The 19,300-nt window shown below is 39.6% G+C and overlaps 2 protein-coding genes across 8 annotated transcripts in view; one reads left to right on the plus strand and one right to left on the minus strand.

Moving 5' to 3' along the window:
• Window position 1: 1 nt before the first annotated feature.
• Window positions 2-12,319, plus strand: LOC120499227 (alpha-aspartyl dipeptidase-like). Its single transcript, XM_039702799.1, has 8 exons — window positions 2-139; window positions 218-306; window positions 1,407-1,481; window positions 2,027-2,106; window positions 3,432-3,605; window positions 5,077-5,136; window positions 5,900-5,982; window positions 6,482-12,319. Exons 1-8 carry the CDS (start codon window positions 39-41, stop codon window positions 6,558-6,560), a joined length of 741 nt encoding a protein of 246 aa, XP_039558733.1. The 5' UTR covers window positions 2-38; the 3' UTR covers window positions 6,561-12,319.
• A 33-nt stretch (window positions 12,320-12,352) lies between these two features.
• The window catches only part of NBEAL1 (neurobeachin like 1), a 74,969-nt gene continuing 68,021 nt past the window's right edge, over window positions 12,353-19,300 (minus strand). For 5 of the 7 annotated variants that reach the window (XM_039702736.1, XM_039702750.1, XM_039702760.1 and 2 more), the window contains 5 exons: window positions 19,076-19,192; window positions 18,236-18,397; window positions 16,926-17,074; window positions 16,049-16,278; window positions 12,353-13,575 (listed from right to left, as the gene is read on the minus strand). In XM_039702736.1, the coding sequence (XP_039558670.1) occupies window positions 13,499-13,575; window positions 16,049-16,278; window positions 16,926-17,074; window positions 18,236-18,397; window positions 19,076-19,192 (735 nt within the window). In that variant the 3' untranslated portion in view covers window positions 12,353-13,498. The remainder of the gene's footprint in view (window positions 13,576-16,048; window positions 16,279-16,925; window positions 17,075-18,235; window positions 18,398-19,075; window positions 19,193-19,300) is intronic. The other 2 variants (XM_039702768.1, XM_039702745.1) reach the window with 1 other exon arrangement.

Here is a 19,300-nt window from a genome sequence, read left to right on the forward strand (position 1 = left end):
CTGGGCCGGGAGCACGGCTCGGCTCGGCTCGGCTCGGCATGGGGGGGCCGCGGCGCCTGCTGCTGATCTCCAACTCCACCCTGCACGGAGGGGGGTACCTGGGCCACTGCCAGCAGCACATCCAGCGCTTCCTCGGGCAGTAAGCGCCGTGCAGGGCTGCGGGACGCGCCCGGCCCCGCCTCCGCCGCGCCGACCGCTCTCCCCTCTCTTCTCCCAGGCAGGTGAAGCGGGTGCTGTTCATCCCCTACGCCCTGCACGACCGCGACGCCTACGCCCGCACGGCCAGGGAGAAGTTTGAAAGCCTGGGTAAGGCCGGCCCGGCTGCTGCGGCCACGGGGAGCAGGGCGCGGGCACCGAGCGGCCGGCGGGGCACACGGGCTGCGCTGCGCTGCGCTGCGCTGCTGCGGGCAGCAAGGGCTGCGGGCACCGAGCGGCCCGCGGGGCACACGGGCTGCGCTGCGCTGGGCTGCTGCGGTACCGGCAGCAAGGGCAGGGAGCAGCAGGAGTCGGCTGCGGACTTTTGCCTGGAAGGAGATGTTTTAGAGGCCTCCAGAAAAAATTCTGCTGCACACACTTCTGCCCACTCCAGGGAGGAAGATTTTATCCCTATTAAGTGGCATCTTTTTATCCTTCTTAATCACATGAGGGAATATGTCTTCCCATATATCTTAAACCTCTGCTCAAGCCACTGGTTTTAAGTGGACACCATTACTTAAAGCACATGAAGGAGCCAGAGAGTTCCATGATGGAGAGCAGCTGAACTTTGCTTGGAGCAAAGATCTCTGCAGAGCAGTCTACAGCAAGACCTCCACCTAGTATCTGTCACTGTTTAGGGTAACTTTGGACTCGTTCGTGTAGTAATAATCAGTACTCACTTGCCTGGGCAGCACACTTTGCTCCTTGACTGGCAGGAAGATTGCTGCTATCAAATGCTTATGTTCTTCTGTCTCTCTTGACACTTCCTGTACTCAGTGACGCCCAGCAAGGCAAAGCTATCAAAGTCAGACATTTTAACAGAAACAATACTCAGATCAGGTATTTGCACGAGCAATGCTAGAACCAACACGTCCTGTCAGACTTCAGCATATCCAAGCCGAGGACTAACAGCTTTTTCCTCATTTTCTAGCTACCTGGTAATGCTCAGCAGGGTATTGTGCCTCGGCCTGCATCTGCTGAGTGAAATGCTCTGCTCCTAGACTCTGAGTGCATATCTCCACAAAATGAACATTTCCTTTTGTGCAGCTGGATGCTGAAGCCCTGCACTCTGTTTTACATTGTAGAGTTCTTTGAAATTTTTCTGGTTGAGACATTTGGCTCAGGGTTGGAGGAGGTGGGCAGGGAGGCATTGAACATAACCTATTCTTCCACCAAACTGACATGGCAAAGGTAAATATTTTTCATTTAAGGTTATGGGCTGGACAGCATTCATGAATCTTGTGATCCAGTGGAAGCCGTAAGGAAATCTGAAGCAATATTTATTGGTACGTTTTAATTCTTACTCCCCAGTGAAGGTTTTTATAAGGCACTGGATTAGTCCTGCTCAGAGGTGGCACTGATGACCAACAATTAAGCAGTTAGGCCTAGTAATTAGAAACTACAGAAGACAGTAATTGGGAGCCCTAAGACCCTAAATTTAGAGATGGGCTGGGAAGTAGATTTATTAATGGAACTTCATCTTCAGTAAATTTCAAATTATTATTTTGAACAGTACCTCAGTATAAAAACATGATCATAACAGCTATATCATCACTTTAGCAAGCCCAAGAAGTTCCAGTCCTAATACCATGGTCCTGGGCATTGGAAGAGAGGTCACTGTCAGACAGTGGCAGCCTTACAAGGATGACTCAGGGCATGCCCATGGCCTCCCCAGTGACCATTCTTCTGAAGCTTCTGCTTTTACTGCTTCTCAAAGCAGGATACTGCCCTGAACAGAGCATAGAACTCATAGTGCCTGCCAAGTTTGTAAAGGCTTCAATTAAAACTGATGGTGAAAGCATGTTAAATAAGCTGAACTTTCTTTCTGCAGGAGGTGGGAACACGTTCCGTCTCCTGAAAGCTCTTTATGACAACAGTCTGATACATGAGATCAGGAAGAGAGTTCTTGAGGTAAAACTACAGATTCTGGCCAAGTCTGAATGGCTGGATCTCATGCATGATCTTTTGTTCATTCAAATCCAAGCTGATTCTGCATTTTTGTCTCTAATATACTTCAGATGTCAAGCTATCTCAAACAGCCTGGTGAACTGAAAACCATGGCCAAATAAGGCTGTTATTGAGTAATTGAAAAGACTTAAGGTCAGCAGACTGTCTTCCTAGAGCAGTTTTCTAGATGCTGGATTGCAAGACCTTGGGATGTACAATGCTACATAGAACCCTAGAAGTAAATCCCTCAAAATACCAGTCAAAAGACCAGTGCAGGATTTAATCTATGCTCAGAAACCCTGTTTTTCAGCTTGAGATGTCCACTTCATATCTTATTGATATAGGTGTGTTCACATTGCAGGTTGTCTGCTAATAAACTGGTGATAAAGTTTAGATCCATATGTGTCTTTTAGACAGTATCCTGTTGTTGAAAATGATGTAATTCTTGTATCTCCTTGGAACTGAGAGGTGTGAATGCCCCTCTGGTGAGCAGCACCGGTCTAGCTGGTGAATCTCATAAGGCTCAGCAAAGATATACCATCTCTGGAGGAGGAGAGAAGCAAGGTGTTCCCTAGCAATGTGGAACTGCAAATGACTTTATGCAGATTTATACAAGCAACAGTAAGGCCAGCTGCCAAGAATAAAGGTTAGCTAGGCTTATCTTAATATATAGAAATTCAATGTCTGTTGTGGGAATGAAAGCCAGAAAACATCCAAATGCCAGTTAAGTCTGGATAACTACTTGGTTATGTTACCACCAGTTGTCTGAAGACCACTCTATTTTTGCAAATTGTTCAGCATTACCTGTATACTTGCATATTTGTGTGGCATTCTTCTATGTACAGCCTAGTACTCAGTACTGATAGCCAAACAACGGTCATGGTTCTGGTAAGTTGATGCTGTGACAACATTGCACTGAGCTTCCGATGGCCCGCTCTCTCCAGAAGCTAGTTAAAAGCCAGTTCAGATATTTCCTCTAACTGCAATAGAGGCAAGTCTCTCCTCTTAACAGCAAAGTTCAATATGCACTGACAGCCTGTAAATTCTCTCTTGGGGGTCACAGAGTTGTGAGTACAAGGCAGGCAGCAGTTAGTTCTCTGACACAGAGAAGCTACTGCCCACCTCAGAACCTGAATTCTTGTTCTGCTTTTCACCTGTAAAGGAGAGTGAGAGGAGCTGGAAGCACTAAGTCTGATGTGACTGATGGGTTTCTGAGATTGACAGAAGATGGTATAAAATCAACTTCCTAGTTGTGGTGCTGCAGACTGATCATTGCTTTTGTCTTTCAGGATGGGATTCCTTACATGGGATCCAGCGCAGGAACCAACGTTGCCACTGTCAGCATCAATACCACCAATGACATGCCAATTGTTTATCCACCTTCCCTGCAGGCTCTAGGATTAGTTCCTTTTAATATTAACCCCCACTACCTGGACCCAGACATTAAAACAACTCACATGGGTGTAAGTAAAGCACACCAGAACTAACACAGTAACTACGGTATTGGGGAGTAAAAATAGTGTGCATTTTTGAGGCCTTACAAATCCATAGAATGTCAAACAGCTGCTCCCTTAGAGAAACTGGAAATGCCAATGAGGCAGGAACACTTCACTTCCTCCTAAAACTTAACTTTGCTTGGGAAGAGGAGTTGGCAACAGTATTAGTGAGCAAAGTGTTTTTCACAAACAGAAGCTCTGCAATGTTTGAAATACTGTTGAAATGCTGGATATCTGGCATGGAATGAGGGAATTAAAATATAAACCTGAAGTGTTAAGATGCAAAGCACTGCAGTTCTGGAAAGTTCTGTCTTACCTGCTGCTTGGGAAGACCTAACTTAAACATAGATTAAGAGGCTTAAATATCTAAAGGTCAGAAGAAACAATCAGAACAGGGAGGGAGATCTTGAGATTCAAACAGTTGTGTAAGAAAATACCTGGGCACTGGTGTCCCTGCAGTGAGCAGAGCCTGTAACGTCCAGTACAGAGCAAGCACATGCACTAGTATAGCTGAAAGAAAAACACTTCAGCCATCAAGCACAAAGACCGATTTCCATAGTGGGGAGGAGCTCCTTCTTGAAACAGCATGTCAGCTAATTCCTCAGGGAACAATCTGTGTGGTGCATCTTTTAACAACCTAAGTACTTTCCTCCTTGTAATCAAAATTCCATGGTTAGACAAAGTATTAAGAGTTAGGGAACAATGAAGAGATGGTAGATGCTTCTAGATGGGTGAAGAGATGGGTGTGCTTCTAGAATTTAGATGAAGTTGTAGGTATTCATTTAATCAGCTTGTCACTAGATAAGCAGGCAGTCTTTTCCCTATAAATAACTTCTTTCTCTCAGAGGAGGCTGCAAGCCCTGTGCTGTACCAAGTCCCTGCTGTGTTCCTATGTTTTTATTTCTTTTCTGTTGCTCAGTTCAGCAGCAAACCTCAGGAAACATGACAGAGCTGTTCATAGAAGGAAATTCTTCAGTGTAATGCCTACTTGAAGACAAACAAGCAAATACTTAATCACTGAAAATCCATGATTCACTACTCTCTTTCACAAAGGTGGCACCTCAGGCATTTGTTTCTGCCACCTTCCTGGAAGTATTAGTACTATTTCTGCACACAGAGATAGTACTAATTAAAAAAATACAAACAAAAAACAAATACAAAGAAAACAAAAAAAAAAAAAAAAAAATTGAGTGGAAGTAAGTTTCAAGGCTTTCCAGGGTTGGGATTATGCGAGTTCTATTTGATCAATCTGCAGTAAATTGCTGCTAGTGATGAAGAGTAAAACACAATAAATAGAGTCAATCCTGCCATCTCATTCTGCTTGAGGGGAAGTGCCTGCTTTGTTTAATGTTATGAAATTGTTTGATGTCATGTTGCCTGGATAGCTCCAAGTCCTACCTTATGGCCTGGGAAGCTAAATCTGTGCTCATTATTGCAGGAGACAAGAGAGGAAAGAATCCGCCAGTATCATGAAGAACCAAACACCCCTCCAGTTCTGGTGAGCAGTAGTTCTCCATCAGGAAGCTGTAGCATGATAAACATTTTAAATGCATTCATGCTGTTTCTCAGTGTGGGTTCCTTGCCTGTCAAGCCTTACAAAACCATGGATTGGAATGCTAATTGTATTCTTGCTAAGAGCTTGAGCCTTGGATATTGCTCATTGTAGAAAATGGATTAGGGCCAATGAAATGCATACTCCTGTTAGTGCTGCTCAACACTATTTTAGGCAGCTCTGATTTCCCAGTCACTGGCCACCGTATATTGGGTGTTGGGGGTGTTGTGCATGCAGATGGTACAAAACTCCCCCTTAATCTTTTTGCAGAGACTCTTAACTTTAATCTCTGTAATAGTTTCTGAATTTGCACATTCAGTATTGTATACATAATTTGATTATGTCTGTCTGGGAAAATGGAACCTCTTATGTTTCCTGTCCCTGTGTTTGATCTTGTACTATCAAATATGTGCACTAACAAACCCAGCTGGCTATTGCTCAACCCAAACTGGATCTAAGAATAACTGTGGGAAAAAACAGTTTCCTCTCCTCCTCAATGATTTCTCCTTTAAGAATGAAAACTGAAATAAACAAGTAAATCAACTTCTAAAACAAGATAACTCACCTATTTTTGTCTTTACTTCTTTGTTAGGTAAGCGAGAAGGTTTAGTCTGTAATCATGGTGCCACTGAGACTGGCCTGCTTGTGACAAGCATTCTACCCTTTGACATAGCTTGAAAATAATTTTAAATGTTTCCACCTCCACCAGGGCTTGCGGGAAGGTACAATGCTGTTAGTGGAAGGAGATAAAGCCACGCTGCAAGGAGTGACAGGAGCACGTCTGTTTCTGAGGTAACTGCATCACTTGAATTGATATCCTGCTTCAGACAGAAGAGAGGCTTCTATTAGACTCCTGGCACATACTGCCTGTCCCCCCCCCATCAGAAGTTACTTAATCCCTTGGCTCCATTTCTCTTTGGGGAAAATGTGAGTATTGTTTAATGCTCCAAAGGATTCTGACTAACCCACTGCGTACTTTGGCACTGCATCCATTGCTGCTTATGTTTCCAAATTCTAGTTATCTTTCACAGAAAGAGCCCTAATAGTCAGCTCCTTTATTGAAAGCCAGGGAAATGCCAATTTGGCCTTAATGCACTGAACTCCAGAACAAGGGAATCCATATCTAGAATTACACGGACTTTATTAAGAATTCTAAAATGCATGTCACATGATGGAGTCAAAACTCTGCTTGTTCAGAATAAGGGTGCCTTGATCTTTCCCTAGTAACAGACAGAAGCAGAGTAGTCTCACCTCCTGTTAAAGCTCACAGCATGGTTGCTCTTGTTTGCAGGGGTAAGAAACCAACTGAACATGAGCCTGGAACAGATTTCAGTTTCCTCCTGACTGACAGCAATCCCTTGAATCCATAGCCTTCCATATTCTGCAGCAAAAGTTACTACATGGGAAAGACAGCGAGGAAAAAGGAAAGATGCATGTTGTCCCAGAGTGAGTGGGGTATTTCAGCTTTATAAATAAAGATAAATATGCATTAGTGGACTCTTTTCCTCACCCCAATGCATGTCTCAGACACCTCCTTCCCAGCAAAAAGACAATTTTTATTGCAATACTTGGATAATCATAGCTATTCAAAGCTTGAAGGGGCCTATACATTCACATGTCCACTTTGATGCCTTCCCCACCAAAACAAAAGTTGCCTTAACACAATTAAGACAGGACACTGAGTCAGCTGTTCCCACTGCCTACTTTTACCTGCTACATAAAAGAATTGTTCATTCAGTGTACTCCCACACTTAGTTTAATTTTTGTGCTATTAATAAAGCAAGAAGTTATGCATTCAATTACTTTTATTTGCTTCAGACTCATGTTAAATATATACAATGCTAATTATGTACAAAAGTGTGCATGTTAAAAATTTTCAGGTTACAAACTTGCAAATCCTAGAAAAGTGCAAAATTTTAAAACATCTTCCACCATGCTGTACAGGAAAAAATCCATCATCAGCCAATATACACACTCTTAAAACACATTGATCAAAACAAAGTAAGACATACAGTATACTCTTAAAGCACCCAGAGGGAAAAAGATATTGCACAGAAGACAGACAGCAAGTTCATTACAGTGCCTGAAGGCTCATTTCTGAAAGTAGCTATTTCCAACACTTCTCAGACCTAACATTTAACTCTTTGAAAAGGCATTTTTTGGCATTTAAAGATCCATTTGTAATCACATAATTGCACAATCTGTAAGATTTATCAGAAGATATGGTTAACTTTGCTGTAAGGCCTTTGCTTCCACCCCGATTAGCTTCAGTAAAAATTCATCAGGCAAACTGAGTAGCATCACAGCTTCCATCAAAACACTGACCAAAGGGAGGTAAGTCTCACATGCACCATTTCTCTAATCTCATCCTAAGTTGCTCCTGCAGAATCAGAATATGTATTGCAAGTTTTTCTTAAATTCTTTTTCCCCCCATGGCTTTCTTTAAGAAACAGATAACTGCTGCATATGACTAAAGCAGTACTGTCAGGTGCAAGACTTAAGTTTATTTTAAAGCTATTTCAAGGCAAAAAATATGGCTCCCTTGAGAGGAAAATACTGACTAGATAGGAAGGTGAATAAACAAGTGACCTCCAAGTTCAGTTAGATCTGTGATATATATGGCTGGATGCTTTCTATTCCAATCTCAAAACACCTTAGCAGCTTTAAACCATAATCTGTACTGACAATCATGCTTCTGGGACAGAAGATGTGTGATGAAATTATGTCTGTGCTGAGTATAAGCATAGACCTGAACTCTGGTAATACCTGCCAAATTTCTCAAGTCCACTGGACAAAACTAGGAAGAGCACACACTGAAGGAATTCTATTGAAAATAAGTGAAACACCTATTTTATTTGGGCCACATAGGTAAATGCTAATTAAAAGAAAGACACACCAGTCTTCTTCAACAGATGCACAGCAAAAAGGTGAGTTAAAACGGAACAAAGGCTACCTTGGACTTAACACTGCAAGCAGTTCCTCACTTATGGGGTGTTCAAGACTGCAGTAAGGTGAATGAACTCAACTGAAATGCAGAGCATGCTATGGTGCCACTCAAGAATTTTTACATTCAGGCATCTGATATCCATAACACTGAAGAAGGGAACAATAGCATTTCACCAAATTTAATTTTCTTTTTTTAATGCAGTAGCTTCTTAGAAAACTTACTTCCTTCAAAAGTATGTGCTTACAAGGGCAATTTAGTAATAATAAGATTGGCTTCTTGGAATGAAAGGAAAGACATCTTCCAAACACTTCAGTTGACTCTAACATTGGCATACAATGAACCCACATGTATATGATACCATGGAAACTTGCTCTCCCCAAAAGGACACCACCAACAAGTGCCATGTTTGCAGCCAAAACCAACACAGCTTTTAAGCCAGAAAGCATAAAAAGACCTAGAAAGCACTGAAGCACATGCCTGAATTTCCATTCAAATAAATACAACTCTATGTAGTGCTTTCACATAACAGAATTTATTAGATCAGGCCCCAGGCTCACTTTAGGGTATGCATTTAATATGCACTTTTTTTTTTTAATTCTTTGAAAGGGAAAAAAATATTCACAGCACCTCAGCTCAGCATTTAACATAGTCAGCAAGGTGCCTTTAGCAGTGGAAGACAGGAATGTTTCAGGTGACAATACAGAGCATGTGTCTACAGAGACTCTCAATACAGGAGCAGAAGGAGGTCGACATCTCTACACCCCTTCTAGCTCTAAAGCTCCCTACCATTCTATAATCTGTATATAGATACACATTTTCAACTAATCACACATACACAGTAAAAGCTTTGTGCAGCATTTGGTTCCTTTACTTACCTTTTCTAATGATTTTGATAATTAAGATTGGGAAAGGTTTGCAAAGGAAACAGGGAGGAGGAAGACATGGTTTAGGGAAGTGAGGTATACAGCTCCCATTGACTAAAGCAGGAGTTACCAAATCTGTACATTACAAAAATAAATTTATCATTCTTGCAGGACTATTTAAAGAATTTTCCTTTAGTTCTTAGTTCTTTGCACTCATTTAAAGGAAAAAGAAATACAACTTTCAAGGGTATCCTTATAAGACAGCCAATTGACTTGGCCATTTAAAGCCTGTGAAGACTGATAAACCTGTTTTGGGATAATATACATGATCTAAGACATGCCATAGGGGAAAAAGCTTGTTTATATCAATGCTGCAGATTAGCAAAACAATTGTAATATGGATGTGGGTGAGTTTGGTTTTGGTTTTAGGGGAAGTTGTGGGAGTGGGGGGTAGTTTTGCTGGTTTAGTTTTTTCTTTTTTTTACTCTTTTTAATATCAAACAATTATTTTCCTAAAACACCTAATTTCCACAATGTGTCTTAACCATCAGGACTAATGCAGTTACTTTAGGACTGGGATTATTATGTTGTGCTGGTAAGGTACATGGATGATAGAAGATGTGGTTTCTAGATATTCTATGAGCAAGTAATGGATAAGTATATTGGTTACAGAAAAATTCTGCTCAGTCGGATGCTAACTTGAAGAGCATTTCGCTTTCTGTATGCTTGTACAGTTCAAACCCAGCAAAGATTAGATGGCATTCTTCGCTATAGCTAAAAAGACAACTAAAAATACTATCAATAATTATAAGTAAATTGATTTAGAGAAATTTAACAAACCTTTTCATTGAAATAAAGGAGACGTCTTCTAAATATCCTTTGGTACACAAGTTCAAAACTGTGCTACGAAGAAGTTAATACTGCTAACTACTTAATCTCATTTATATACAGGTATGAAAATTAGGTCAGTTTTCAGTTTCTTTTAGATATATATATTTACACTCCAACTTACTCCTCTTCAAAGGTAAGCATATGTTAAACTTTGATAAATATTATTAGAGTTGTTCCAAAAATTAAACATATGAAGATATCACAAAGAAGACCTTGACAAATGTAGTGCTATGAAATAAATGTCACTTAAGACCTGTTTGTTCCAAATTCCTCATTGGACTCCTATAATCTCAAAACTTCACTTTTTATACTTAAAAAACCTTTGAACAAAACCAAAGGAGAATCTTATTTCACCAATACTATCTGAAAAACAAAATGGGATCCTAAGCTTTATTGACTGGAGGAAATTAAAGAATTATGAAAGTCAGTTCACCAATTCACAGTGCACTGCATAACAGGCTGCAAGTCAACTGACTAAACAGCTGATCAGAAGAATTATTTTCTATTTTTAAACATTATTGTCTACTTTTTATGCAAACAAGTTAAACCTAAAAGAAACAACATACCAGCTAATGCTCACACAACTCATCTTTTATTTAAAGCTGGTTTTAAACAAAGGCAAAGTGCAGACCTTCACAGCCATGGAGGTCCTCCCAGATGGCCTCTGGCAAGGCTGCCAAGCTGTGATGTGCACCTCCCACCCCTAAGGACCAGATCTCACATCCAAAGGCCATGGATGTTGCCATTCTACCTGGGGCATAAAGCAGCAGCTCAGAGCTCACCTGCCCCCTCCTCACTCTGCTGCTGCTGCTTTGTACTGAGCACAGACCAGCCTTGAGTTTAAGAGCCTATGAACTGTCCACGTTAAAACTTGTCCAAGGTATTGGTGATGATCACCCAGTGCTTGTGATACACTGAAATTATGGTATTCAAATGTCAAAGGTCTTAATCATAAATAATTTCAACTATTGCAACATTATATTTTACTTAAACAGACACACTGTATTCATTATTCTTTAATATTGAAAAATGTTAATTCAGCTCTTGTGTAAATGTACCTAACCCACAATAAGGTGTTTTAAAATGTGTATACAAACCCCTCTGTGCAAGTGACAAGAAGAAAACTGTGCTCCCACCAAACACTACATTAAGACCATCTCCCTTTTTCCACTTCATTCTCATAGCCTAAAACATGATGATTTCCTGCCCCCTTCCCCTCCAAATAAACACTTAGCCTTGTCTATGCATTTCAACACAACATTAATGCATACCTACAAAACCCGTCAATTCAATGCCCCAACTGAGTATTTTCATCCTCCCATAAGACAGAAAGATCTCACATTGTGAGCAGAAATACTATTAAACTACTCTAAAAAGAACTCCCCTGAAATCCCTTCTTCATGAAATCATCATGGACAAACATACTTCACATTCTCATGAACAAACTTAATACTTCCACAGTATCCTTAGTATTCTTACTGGATAGGTAACTGATTGAAAATAGTATTTTTCATTTCTCTATAGCTTATTTGAAAATATGAGATGTGGGTTAATTTACATTTTTTCACATACATGAAAAAACCCACACCACTCTACTTTTGGAAGCTTAATCTTCTCTTGGCAAGTGACTCAAGAAAATAATTCTTATTTTCTCTTAACTTTCCAGACAATCCAGTCTGTCACAGTGATTAGGCAGAATATTGCAACTATGCATAGACCCACTTGTTCACTAATCTGATTTATTATTTCATTTACAAAAGTTATGAAAATGCAACACAGCTTTCTTTACAAAGTACACCAATCAGCCATCAAGAGGGATTTTTTTTTTTCCAGTAAAGAAAGTGAGAAGGATAAATCAGTTTGGATGAGACTAACACAACTTGTAATGATTATCCTTTAGCAGGGTAAGGAGATATTATTATTTCTATAAAGTCAATAAATATTGTGCTTGAAGTTAATGAAATGAGATTATACATTATGTTCCTCAGGTAGTTCAACAACTCCCCAGCCACAGGGAATATCTGATAACATTTATGAGATATACAACACACATTCATTTAAATAAATAAATAAAAAATAACAAGAAAAGTAATGGTAGAGGGAAGAAAGGGGGACCCAAAAGGGAACATATTAGCTAACAATCACTTACACCTGCCTTGTATCTGTGCTCCCCTCACCCCAAGGGATTTTCTTCTTTTAATACGTACATGAATATACATATATACACACACACACATATATACACATACACACACACACCTTTGCACACTAATCTGGAAATTCATATTTTTCCCTCAGCACCCAGCTTTTCTAACAGTATAGGGTTTATCATTTCAATCAGTAAAAATTAGAAAAATATCAGATTGATAGGAAAATGCACACCCTTCTATCATCATGTATTGCTAAACAAAAAAAAAAAAAAAAAAAACCCAAAAAAAAAAAAACAAAAAAAAAAAAAAAAAAAAAAAACCAAACAAAAACAAACAAAAAAAAAGTAATGGCTTCTCCAAAACATAGTAAGCAATTTGATAGATCACACACCATCATCTGGTATTTTCTTTTACCAGGTCTTAAATGCATTTTGAAAATGGATATATCAACTCTTTTCCCTGTTTATTTCACAGAAAAAAATATGGATAACAACTGGTTTGGTGAACACGAAGCCAAGAAACAAACAGGTGCTATTTTTAATTGAATTGTGCTGCAATGTTGCATAATGATTCTGCAGTGGAAATTTATCTTTTGTTTGCAGAAGTTGCCTTACTAATGAAGCAGATTGATATTTAACCAATATAGATAATGAGTCTTCCTGGGTATTTCTGCAAGATGTTAAATATATAATGGGATTTCTTGGTGTATGTCTTAAGTTTACTTAACAATATAAATAATTTTCAGCAGCGATATTTCCTACCTCCTTCAGCTCCTTCACCACCTCCAACTCCTTTGAAGTTATTCATGTCTGTACTTAAAACAATTTCTGATAAAGTAGTGCAACACAGATGTTCCTTGCAGAACAGCCTAAAATTGGAACTACACAAAAGCAGAGAGCAACAGCCTTTTGCACAAACTGTAATAAAGTTCATTAGACTAACAAACGTATTGAGAAGGTTGTAACCATCATCTATTCAATTTTGAATCCAACCATTGCAACTACCAGAGTTTTAATTTACTGGAAAACAACAGTGCTGTCAAAGCAAAGCCAAATATCTTGTTATCAAGGAGCATCTGGCCCTACTCAGCTTTAAATCAAATGCTACTTATCTTAAATTCAATTAGTAATCTGGGGTTTGAAGACTTGTGGGGGGACTGTTCAGGGTTTTTTCAGCCCTCCCAAAACACAGTTTTAGCAGCTGTTGAGAGAGGGATTTTGCTGTGAACAAGTCAACACAGTTAAGGACAAATATGCAAGCAGGCTAACTTGCATGAGTACATATGCTTACTACTATAGCTCTGCCATAGCTTCTTCATCCACAAGAATCAAAGGGCTTCAGAATCAAAGCCCTAATTACATACTTATACATCTAAAGTGACCAAAAGATTAAACATTTTTCTGGAATCCATGAGAGAATGTAGAAGCAGCAATCACTTGGAATCTTGAGTGTTATATTCAGTCTCTCCTGATGAAATCTGGCTGAGCCGTTTGCTTGATCCCCACAGCTTGCGGGAAAGCTGACCTGAGCGCATCTGTTTAAAAGTAATTCAGAGAAACAAAAGGAGGGGGAAGGGATAAGGTGGAGAAATTAAAAAATAATTCAGACACTGAATCTGGTGAAATGCAGACACTACAATGTACTGCATAAACAAAATATACCAACAAAAATTATTTGAAAATAAACTAAAAGTTACACTTAGGGATTATTCTTGGGACTGACAAAAACAAGACACAAAACACTCACCACAGTCTTCTCTGAATTTGAACAGTTAAAGGGGTATTACCCACTAATGTGTACTAATATGCTTAACCTACTTCAAACAGCTTAGAAAGTGTTTAGATTGCTATTTTGATAGGAAGAGAAAAGAAGAGGTGAATGCCAAGCAAAAATGAACTAAATGAGAAGAAAGGACATTTTATTTTAGAACTTTCAAACAGAAATTGCTAGAAGTGGGAAAGAAAAATAGCCAAGATGCAGGACAGTGATAGCAGAATAAAGGAAAAAGAGAAAGGTTATCTCCTGGTATCAAATTTATACAGTCTTCCAAAGATCCTGGGTGAAGTGCTCAGAGGAATGTTTAAAGCAGAAGTAATTCATAGTGAGTATTCCATAGGATAAGATGGATAACAAGCAACCAGAGGCCATATTAAATCCAGCATCTGGTAGTCTACAACAATTTGTAAGAAACTCATCATTACCTAAGCACAAGGTTGATGATTGGCCAGTAGTGATCAGCCTGGCAGCTGATTAGGTTCTGAAAATCCTTGCAGTTCAATGAATAAGATCCATGCCTTGACAAATTTAAGAACAGTTCCTCACAGTCACTACCACAAATGTTACCTGCTTCAGAGCTGTATCAGCACAGCAGCAGTGTTCTAGAAAAGGCACAGCACTGACCAGGATTAACACTAACAAGTGATAATTGCCCAGACTTCTGCAATATCCAGAACAGCTAAGTAATTGTTAAAAATACAAAAGCATTTATTATACTCCACTATTAGAAACTGTCAGTGCAGAAACACTAAAGGCCAATCTTAATAGCAAGCAGCATTTCACTTTTTGCACACTAAAGCAAGTCTGTGCTAAGGATCCAATCCTCTGTCCTAAGGATCAATATCACCACTGAAAGCCGGAACTACAACACTGTCTTTGCATACAGATAAAGTTCCAGGAATTAACACATTCCTTCCAAAATAAGTCATTCAACAAATGAATGCCACACATACACACACCTTTCAAATATATTGATTGATGCCATTATAGAAAACTAGAAAATCTGGGACATAATGTTGTTCCTTATATGTTTGTGTTTAAAAAAAAAATAAATAAATCTATTTACACGGATATTAAGCTTGCATATCATCTGAACTGTAAACAGAAAATCCTGGGAAAAAAGTCACTGGAAAGCCTCTATAACCATAAAAGGAATCCAGTCTTTGAAACAACACTTTCTGCATAGTTAGAAAAATAGATGTGATTAGAAAATGAAAACAAGAAAACAAAAAGCCTCCATTCTAATGATACACACAAATTTCAGCCTACAAAAGATCTTTTCTATGGAATAGGAAGCTTAGAAATGACAGTGGCTTTAAAACTGCTGTTACAACCACATGTTTAACCACATAATAACCAGCTCTTTTTCAATTCTACAAAAGAAAGCTGAAAGCCAGTGGAAATCTCCCCTCCACATCCAGTGCAAGCAAAATCAGACTACCATTGTGTGAATATTTTTCCAATATTAAACTATGTATAGCCTAGCAAGAAAATTTAAAAATACTGACAAATAAAGTTGCTCTGTTTTCACATTTAAAATATAAAATAGAATTAATACACACTTTTCCAGCATGTACTAAAGATCATGCAAAAGTGATATTCACATTTTCAAATAAATACATAGCAGCACAACAGAGATTGAGTTATAAAGATAATAAGCAGTTTTAAGTTAACTCAAATGCTTTGAAAGTCATTACAAGAAGTAATTAAAGCAAAAATTATGGTTTTGCACAAGAAAAATTGGGCATATCTAATTGAGAGATGGATGCTCTGTAATCGATATTGCATATGCAGGACCAACAACTTTCTATTCACCATATGGAGCACAAGCATACTGGGAACCTACAGAAGTGATTCCCTGTGCATTGCCATTAGAGACGCTCAACAGAAAGAAGTAATACCTTTTCCCCCAATGTCAGTCAATGCATATTAAAAGATATCTGATAGAAACCATAAAAAAAAAATAAAGTAGCTTGCTCTCTTTCATTTCCAATTTTCTTCTGGAAAATTATTTCATCAAGAAGAGGCTGACAACACTATCCCATTCAGAAAAGGTTAGCTATCATGACTTTGCTTATTCAGATGTGAGTGATAAAGTCTGGAAGTTAGTCCAGCTGAGCTTCCCATCTGCGATCCCTATACACATCTGATTCTTAATCAGAACTTTCAGTAGAGCAGTCTCAACAGTTATTTGTTTCCCACTGAAAACTGAAACTTGCTCTTAAATTTACCCTGCCATAGAGGAGACCTCTTGCTCAACTGGAAAGCAGAAATAAGTGAACTTCCCACTGTTCGGTAGAAAAAGTTCTTGATGGTGGGTTTTACCTCTGCCGGCTTGCCAACACCAACGATAATCAACTTGCCATCCTCCAAGCCCACAAGGATGTGGCTGTATTCTTTGGTGACAGAAATGCAATGGATTGGCAGTCTCATGGCTAAGGGAGAGATGCTCAGACTCAGGCTGAAAGGAACAAAAAACACAGAGAGAATTTGCTTGCACATACTGTGAAGAATCACATGCAAGTGAAATTGCTGTCCACGGGATGCACTATAAAACAGTCTCTCAAGGATAAAATTAGCAGTTTGAATTATCTAACTGTATCCTAAGAATCTATTTTAACCCAAAATAGAGCTTCAATAACAAGAACAGATGTGGATAGGTTAACTCAGTAAGCGAAGACATTTTCACTGAAGAACAGCGACATCAGTCCCACAGCTGCCTAAGTCACAAACATCCTCCCATTCTGAGGAATGATGGAGCTCTACAGATCTAAGCAGTAAGTGGAGCTTAAAACTCAGTGCAGAACTATGTGAGGCTTGATCCTGCAGTTACTGAGCTCCCTGTGACTAATCACCGCAGTCTGCAAACTGACAGCTCCTCCTGTCAGTTCTAGGTGTTTAACTGGGATAAGTGTCTGGAAAAAAAGAGATCTGTTACAACCTCTCATTTTATTTTTCCCCACATCTTAGTTCCACCAAAACAATTTTTTGGGGGAGAACACAGAAAAAGCAACAGCTATCACCTATAGCACCAAGCACAGTTTATTCCACAGCCATTTCTCTATGAGCCTCCACATTTGTATCTCAGTAGAAATGGTGGCACATTACCTGTACAGGTCCCGTATGGAAAGAAATCCCTGCAAGCTGCCCATGACGATATATTCACCAGTTACACACAGATCAGACACCTCCTCCTTCAGAGTCTCAGAACCCAGATATTTTCCATTGACAGAATAGAGATGTAATGCATTCTTATCCTGAAGAGATCAAAAATAAATGTGTCAAAGAAGACAGATAAGATGAAGAGTGCTGTACTTGTATCTTGTGCTCATTAAAAGGCAGCAATCTGGCAACAACCCACAGATGATAATGCTGACAACAGTCTCCCTGTTGAACGATGCAAGAGTAGTGAGCCTATACTCAGTGTCTGTGGAGGTAAGGTCCTGTATGAAGTTTTTGAAGCTACCTCTTGATGTAACATTGTAGTCCGTTCAATCAATTCTAATTTCCTGGAAACATCCATGGATTTAATAGATAAGTCCCTATTTTATAATAACTTTTTTTTAAGAAAGAAGAAAGCAAGATTGTACTCATCTTCAGCCTTGCTACCACCCCCCACTTCCTCTCTTGCCCTCCCCAAGTCCCTGTTTTATAATAACTTTTTTAAAAAGAAGAAAGAAAGATTGTACTCATCTTCAGCCTTGCTACCACCCCCCCTTCCTCTCTTGCCCTCCCAAATCCAAAAGCAGAAGGAAATGCATATTTCCACAGAGCTAGATCCAGAAGCATTTTCTAGACAAGCCAATGACTTCTTGCTGGATTACAGATGCAAATAACAAAACCATCCTAAGTTCTTCCAGCCTGGCATAACCTTGAATCTCTTCTCTCCCCATCTTCCTGATGTAGTTAGCATACCTACATCAGAGATTTGTTTTCCAAGAAATCTCCCATGTTTAAAGAAATCACAACAGCTCTACCATTATTAAAGCAACTACACAGCTCAACAGACACAACCTTATAGCTGTATCTCCAATCCCAAACTAAGAAACTCTGTGGACACTGAGCATCTTTCACCCAGAACTTGCTTCTCTCCTTATAAGCTTCTGTTCCTGTGCACAGTGGAACTTGTTTCCCTTAGTTTTCCAGTCCAAAGTGGCTCTCTCAGGAAGACTCATTAATGTATGTTTGAGCATCTTGCAAGTGTTTGGAGATTTTCATGAAACTCAGGAGCACAAGATGCCTGTCACTTACCTTTAATCAAATTTCACTTGAATTGGCCAGCAAAATTTAAAAAAACATGGAAACTGACACTGCACGCTCAAAAAGCCTCATTACTATTGGAAATGAGATAAAATTATATACACTTATGCTTAACACCTTCAGTGACAGAAACTGAGGTTTTCCACAAACTTAAGTACCTTGAGAGTAGTCTTTCCTTCCACGCTGGTGTGGACAACTATATGGCCTTCCCAGGACACAGCCAGATTGGGCACAGTCAGCAGGAGAGAACTCTCACAAGGCGGCCGCAGAGTCCTCACGTACTGACCTTTCCGAATAGTGCGGACGATGACAGTGCCATCCTGCAGCAACCACAGGTGGGGGAGTTGATATTCAGCAGGAGAGTAAGCACAACACTCAGAATTTACATACACAGGATACAGGGAATACTCTGAATGCACTTCAATCCTTAGTGAGAGATAAGGACTCCTGAGCATTAGGAACTCTGGACAAAGAAGCCTTCCCCTCAAGACCATGTACTACAGGCATATGAATAAAACAAATGCAAGCAGGGCAAGAGGGAGGACAGGCAGAAAATCAGCCACTTCACAGGTCACATTTATGAGTAGGCATTACATGGAGTACAAAGCCAGAGTTCAGCAGCCTGCCTGTGCAGTACAGTAAGGCATAACATGAGCAAGTGGCACAGAACCTTCAGGGTTAACACAGCAAGGAAGAAACAATCAGAACACTGTTGCTATGAGAATCTTAAAATCTCCAAGTCCACACATATTAAAGCTCATCTGTGCAGAATAACACCACATAGTAGGTGAGGCCTATGCTCTGCACTGCAGTTTGAGACAGTCTGATTTAAGCAGACAGCAAAGGGGATGGCAAATATCTTCTTGATAAGCAAGGCTGAAGAAAAAGATTGTGAAATAGACTCTTTTTCCATTATTCCTAATCAACTTCAAACACCTTATGTGGTTTGAGTTTGGTTGAGAAGAGGCAAAAAAAAGGGCAAGTAGGAAGGTGCTTACCCTGGATCCTGACACTGCCATATCCAGTTCAGTGCTGATGCCAACACTTGAAACTTCATCAGTGTGCCCATAAAGGATCTGTAATGGCTTAGGTGCCAGGCCTACAGGCACTCCTCCCTGAGAGTAACAAAAAGTGCAATGACACATTCTCTTGCAGCTGAAGGACAAACAAAAAATGAACTTCTGGTATCTTCAGTACCAGTTGTGTGAGGTGTATATTTGACA

This window comes from Passer montanus, unplaced genomic scaffold (assembly GCF_014805655.1).
Source record: "Passer montanus isolate IOZ18808 unplaced genomic scaffold, ASM1480565v1 scaffold1, whole genome shotgun sequence".
Lineage (NCBI taxonomy): Eukaryota > Metazoa > Chordata > Aves > Passeriformes > Passeridae > Passer > Passer montanus.

Excerpts from the sequence above, each read along its gene's own strand:
- LOC120499227 (XM_039702799.1), top strand. The coding sequence starts at position 39 with ATGGGGGGGCCGCGGCGCCTGCTGCTGATCTCCAACTCCACCCTGCAC. Across the intron at positions 2,107-3,431 it reads TCAGGAAGAGAGTTCTTGAG|GATGGGATTCCTTACATGGG; the intron begins GTAAAACTACAG and ends TTTGTCTTTCAG. Across the intron at positions 5,983-6,481 it reads GGAGCACGTCTGTTTCTGAG|GGGTAAGAAACCAACTGAAC; the intron begins GTAACTGCATCA and ends TCTTGTTTGCAG.